Below are 5,883 nucleotides of genomic sequence, written 5' to 3' on the forward strand. Positions count from 1 at the left end.
GGGACTCATTCCTCTAGGTCACACTGCAGTCACTCACAGAGAAGGTGCAGCGAGGTAAATCTAGCCATGTATCAATCAGAGGCCAGGCTAACCTCCTTGTTCCAATAAGAACGATAACTTAGGTGCACCATTTCTTATTGGAACCCTCCGTGAAGTCCTGCCTGAAATACTCCTTGATGTAAAGACACCCCCTTTGTTGATTTTAGCTCCCCGAAGCCAACCCTGTAAGCCATGTCGTCAGTCGCCCCTCCCTCCGTCAGAGCAACGGCAGACAATCGTTCCGCACCTTTTTTCTGTGCGGACGCCATACCAAGGCAAGCATGGAGGCCGCTCAGCTCACTTTGGCAATTAGGAGCACATTAAACACCACACGCATTATCCAGCAGTATATGCAGCACCAGAACCTGGCAAAGCGATACCGGGCGAGGAGGCGACGTCAGCGCGGTCACGTGAGTGATCAGGACATGGACACAGATTTCTCTGAAAGCATGGGCCCTGCCAATGCATGCATCATGGTGCTAATGGGGCAGGTTCATGCTGTGGAACGCCGATTCAGGGCTCGGGAAACAAGCACAGACTGGTGGGACCGCATAGTGTTGCAGGTCTGGGACGATTCCCAGTGGCTGCGAAACTTTCGCATGCATAAGGGCACTTTCATGGAACTTTGTGACTTGCTTTCCCCTGCCCTGAGGCGCATGAATACCAAGATGAGAGCAGCCCTCACAGTTGAGAAGTGAGTGGCGATAGCCCTGTGGAAGCTTGCAACGCCAGACAGCTACCGGTCAGTTGGGAATCAATTTGGAGTGGGCAAATCTACTGTGGGGGCTGCTGTGATGCAAGTAGCCCACGCAATCAAAGATCTGCTGATATCAAGGGTAGTGACCCTGGGAAATGTGCAGATCATAGTGGATGGCTTTGCTGCAATGGGATTCCCTAACTGTGGTGGGGCTATAGACGGAACCCATATCCCTATCTTGGCACCGGAGCACCAAGCCGCCGAGTACATAAACCGCAAGGGGTACTTTTCGATAGTGCTGCAAGCTCTGGTGGATCACAAGGGACGTTTCACCAACATCAACGTGGGATGGCCGGGAAAGGTGCATGATGCTCGCATCTTCAGGAACTCTGGTCTGTTTCAAAAGCTGCAGGAAGGGACTTTATTCCCAGACCAGAAAATAACTGTTGGGGATGTTGAAATGCCTATATGTATCCTTGGGGACCCAGCCTACCCCTTAATGCCATGGCTCATGAAGCCGTACACAGGCAGCCTGGACAGTAGTCAGGAGCTGTTCAACTACAGGCTGAGCAAGTGCAGAATGGTGGTAGAATGTGCATTTGGACGTTTAAAGGCGCGCTGGCGCAGTTTACTGACTCGCTTAGACCTCAGCGAAACCAATATTCCCACTGTTATTACTGCTTGCTGTGTGCTCCACAATATCTGTGAGAGTAAGGGGGAGACGTTTATGGTGGGGTGGGAGGTTGAGGCAAATCGCCTGGCTGCTGGTTACGCGCAGCCAGACACCAGGGCGGTTAGAAGAGCACAGGAGGGCGCGGTACGCATCAGAGAAGCTTTGAAAACCAGTTTCATGACTGGCCAGGCTACGGTGTGAAAGTTCTGTTTGTTTCTCCTTGATGAAACCCCCCGCCCCTTGGTTCACTCTACTTCCCTGTAAGCTAACCACCCGCCCCTCCTCCCTTCAATCACCGCTTGCAGAGGCAATAAAGTCATTGTTGCTTCACATTCATGCATTCTTTATTCATTCATCACACAAATAGGGGGATGACTACCAAGGTAGCCCAGGAGGGGTGGTGGAGGAGGGAAGGAAAATGCCACACAGCACTTTAAGCACAGCACTTTAAAAGTTTACAACTTTAAAATTTATTGAATGACAGCCTTCTTTTTTTGGGGCAATCCTCTGTGGTGGAGTGGCTGGTTGGCCGGAGGCCCCCCCACCGCGTTCTTGGGCGTCTGGGTGTGGAGGCTATGGAAATTGGGGAGGAGGGCGGTTGGTTACAAAGGGGCTGCAGTGGCAGTCTGTGCTCCAGCTGCCTTTGCTGCAGCTCAACCATACACTGGAGCATACTGGTTTGGTCCTGCAGCAGCCTCAGCATTGAATCCTGCCTCCTCTCATCACGCTGCCGCCACATTTGAGCTTCAGCCCTGTCTTCAGCCCGCCACTTACTCTCTTCAGCCCGCCACTTACTCTCTTCAGCTCGCCACCTCTCCTCCCGGTCATTTTGTGCTTTCCTGCACTCTGACATTATTTGCCTCCACGCATTCGTCTGTGCTCTGTCATTGTGGGAGGACAGCATGAGCTCGGAGAACATTTCATCGCGAGTGCGTTTTTTTTTCTTTCTAAGCTTCACTAGCCTCTGGGAAGGAGAAGATCCTGTGATCATTGAAACACATGCAGCTGGTGGAGAAAAAAAAAGGGACAGCGGTATTTAAAGAGACACATTTTATAAAACAGTGGCTACACTCTTTCAGGGTAAACCTTGCTGTTAACATTACATACATAGCACATGTGCTTTCGTTACAAGGTCACATTTTGCCTCCTCCCACCGCGTGACTACCCCCTCAACCTTCCCCCCTCCCTGTGGCTAACAGCGGGGAACATTTCTGTTTAGCCACAGGCAAACAGCCCAGCAGGAATGGGCTCCTCTGAGTGTCCCCTGAAGAAAAGCACTCTATTTCAACCAGGTGACCATGAATTATATCTCACTCTCCTGAGGATAACACAGAGAGATAAAGAACGGATGTTGTTTGAATGCCAGCAAACATACACTGCAATGCTTTGTTCTACAATGATTCCCGAGTACGTGTTACTGGCCTGGAGTGGTAAAGTGTCCTACCATGAAGGACGCAATAAGGCTGCCCTCCCCAGTAACCTTTTGCAAAGGCTTTAGGACTACATCTAGGAGAACCGCAAATGCCAGGGCAAAGTAATCCTTTCACATGCTTGCTTTTAAACCATGTATAGTATTTTAAAAGGTACACTCACCAGAGGTCCCTTCTCCGCCTGCTGGGTCCAGGAGGCAGCCTTGGGTGGGTTCGGGGGGTACTGGCTCCAGGTCTAGGGTGAGAAACAGTTCCTGGCTGTCGGGAAAACCGGTTTCTCCGCTTGCTTGCTGTGAGCTATCTACAACCTCCTCATCATCATCATCTTCTTCATCCCCAAAACCTGCTTCCGTATTGCCTCCATCTCCATTGAAGGAGTCAAACAACACGGCTGGGGTAGTGGTGGCTGAACCCCCTAAAATGGCATGCAGCTCATCATAGAAGCGGCATGTTTGGGGCTCTGACCCAGAGCTGCTGTTCGCCTCTCTGGTTTTCTGGTAGGCTTGTCTCAGCTCCTTCAGTTTCACGCAGCACTGCTTCGGGTCCCTGTTATGGCCTCTGTCCTTCATGCCCTGGGAGATTTTGACAAAGGTTTTGGCATTTCGAAAACTGGAACGGAGTTCTGATAGCACGGATTCCTCTCCCCAAACAGCGATCAGATCCCGCACCTCCCGTTTGGTCCATGCTGGAGCTCTTTTGCGATTCTGGGACTCCATCATGGTCACCTGTGCTGATGAGCTCTGCATGGTCACCTGCAGCTTGCCACGCTGGCCAAACAGGAAATGAGATTCAAAAGTTCGCGGTTCTTTTCCTGTCTACCTGGCCAGTGCATCTGAGTTGAGAGTGCTGTCCAGAGTGGTCATAATGGAGCACTCTGGGATAGCTCCCGGAGGCCAATACCATCGAATTGCGTCCACAGTACCCCAAATTCGAGCCAGCAACGTCGATTTAAGCGCTAATCCACTTGTCAGGGGTGGAGTAAGGAAATCGATTTTAAGAGCCCTTTAAGTCGAAATAAAGGGCTTCATTGTGTGGACGGGTGCAGGTTTACATCGATTTAACACTGCTAAATTCGACCTAAAGTCCTAGTGTAGACCAGGGCTAAGGAGTGGAGTTCTCTCGAAACAGAGCAGGTTCAACAACAGTGCAAGCTTCCCTGGCCACCCACTCTGTTGTGTGGATGAGGTCAGAGCTCCATCATTCCTTGGCCTTTCTAGCTGTCTTAGGTACATATATGGCCACTCTCACCACAGTATCTGAATGCCTCACAATCTTCCCTGTATTACCCTCACCACACCCTCATGAGGTAGGGCAGTGCTGTTATCCCCATTTTACAGAGGGGGAGCTGAAGCACAGAGAGGTTAAATGATTTGCCTAAGGTTATACAGGAAATCTGTGGGCAAGCAGGGGATTAAATATGGGTCTCCTAAGTCCTAGGCTAGCAGCCTTGCCACTGGACCTTTCCACTGCCCACCAGGGTGTAACTAGGTGGGGTTTTTTTTAATAAATTATTTGTATTACAGCAGGCGATTCTGGTACCTAAATCCCATTTTAGGTCACTAATCAGGTTCCTAATGTTTAGTGCCTATCTTCAGACACTCAACTGAGTCTAGAGCCTCATTTTACTATGTGCAGTACAAACACAGGTAAAGACATAGTTCCTGATCCAAACCAGTTATAATCTAAGGGATACTAAACAAATTCCTAACAGGGAGGGTAATTAACCATTGGAACAGATTGAAAAGGGATGTGATAAACCCATCAGCACTTGAATACTCTAATTCAGGGGTGGGCAAACTGTTTGGCCCGAGGGCCACATCGGGGTTCCAAAACTGTATAGAGGGCCAGGTAGGGAAGGCTGTGCCTCCCCGAACAGCCTGGCCCCCGCCCCCTATGCACCCCCTCCCACTTCCCGCCCCCTGACTGCCCCCCTCAGAATCCCCAACCCATCCAATCTCCCCTGCTCCTTGTCCCCAGACCACTCCCTCCCGGGACACCCTAACCCTAATTCTAACCGCCCCCCTGGCACCCCATTCCATATCCAACCCCTCCTTCTCCCTGTCCCCTGACTGTCCTGATGTTTATCCACACCCCCGCCCCCTGACAGGCCCCCAGGTCTCCCACACCTATCCAACCCCCCCTGCTCCCTGTCCCCCTGACTGCCCCCAGGGACCCCTGACCCTTATCCAACCCCACCGCTCCCCGCCCCCTTACCATGCCACTCAGAGCACTGGGACTTGCATCTGCACCACCTAGCAGGAGCCAGCCATGCCACCACACAGTCTAAAGCACCGGGCCAGGCAGGCAGCTCTCACAGCCACGCTGCCCGGCAGAAGCTCACAGCCCCGCTGCCCAGACTGCCGGTGGCACGATGAGCTGAGGCTGCAGAGGAGGGGGACAGCAGGGGAGGGGCTGGGGGCTAGCCTCCCAGGCCAGGAGCTCAAGGGCCGGGCAGGAGGGTCCCACGGGCTGGATGTGGCTGTGGGCCGTAGTTTGCCCACCTCTGCTCTAATTGGAGACTTGCCTCCTCTAATATAAACACACAGCAATAATCATATTAATAAAAAAAAATCCCTTCCAAGACAAGACACTCCACTGTATATGCTTCTCCCTCTGGGGAAAGGATAAGAGAATGAACAACATATGATACATTTTAGTCACGTTGCTTAATGCATTACTGGAAGGCACTCAGACTCTACAGTGATGAGCAGAGTATAAAATCCTATATAGAATAGAAAAAAATAAAATAGATGCCTTTTTAAATGACGTATTCTAGTTCAATAACAAGTTATTGGGCTGGATAGAGCTCATGACGGATATGGCAAATTCCTGCAATATTGTTGGGAGCTCTTACTGTATTAAGCTTAGGTATCATCGTGGGCCAGGGACTGTCTGTCATTCCATAGGGACCACAGCCCTCCAGGAACTAAGAACAGCCTGGGGTGATTAGGCAAATTCACTCAGGTTGAAACACCTCCTGAGAAGCACCACCACCTAGACAGACTGGCATATACCTGATTCAGACTGGATTCTCTAGAGGCCAA

The 5,883-nt window shown here is 51.2% G+C and overlaps 1 protein-coding gene across 1 annotated transcript; it reads right to left on the bottom strand.

Moving 5' to 3' along the window:
* Positions 1-1,783: 1,783 nt before the first annotated feature.
* On the bottom strand, positions 1,784-3,932 carry LOC142070890 (uncharacterized). The gene is made up of 2 exons (XM_075124809.1): positions 3,003-3,932; positions 1,784-2,414 (listed from the first exon to the last, which is right to left on the bottom strand). Exons 1-2 carry the CDS (start codon positions 3,583-3,585, stop codon positions 1,873-1,875), a joined length of 1,125 nt encoding a protein of 374 aa, XP_074980910.1. The 5' UTR covers positions 3,586-3,932; the 3' UTR covers positions 1,784-1,872.
* Positions 3,933-5,883: the final 1,951 nt, after the last annotated feature.

This window comes from Caretta caretta, chromosome 2 (assembly GCF_965140235.1).
Source record: "Caretta caretta isolate rCarCar2 chromosome 2, rCarCar1.hap1, whole genome shotgun sequence".
Taxonomy (NCBI): domain Eukaryota; kingdom Metazoa; phylum Chordata; order Testudines; family Cheloniidae; genus Caretta; species Caretta caretta.

Bases quoted from the DNA above. Each gene is read 5' to 3' on its own strand.
- LOC142070890 (XM_075124809.1), bottom strand. From the start codon at position 3,585: ATGCAGAGCTCATCAGCACAGGTGACCATGATGGAGTCCCAGAATCGC. The intron at 2,415-3,002 runs GTGAGTGTACCT...TTTCTCCACCAG, and splicing joins AGGCGGAGAAGGGACCTCTG to CTGCATGTGTTTCAATGATC.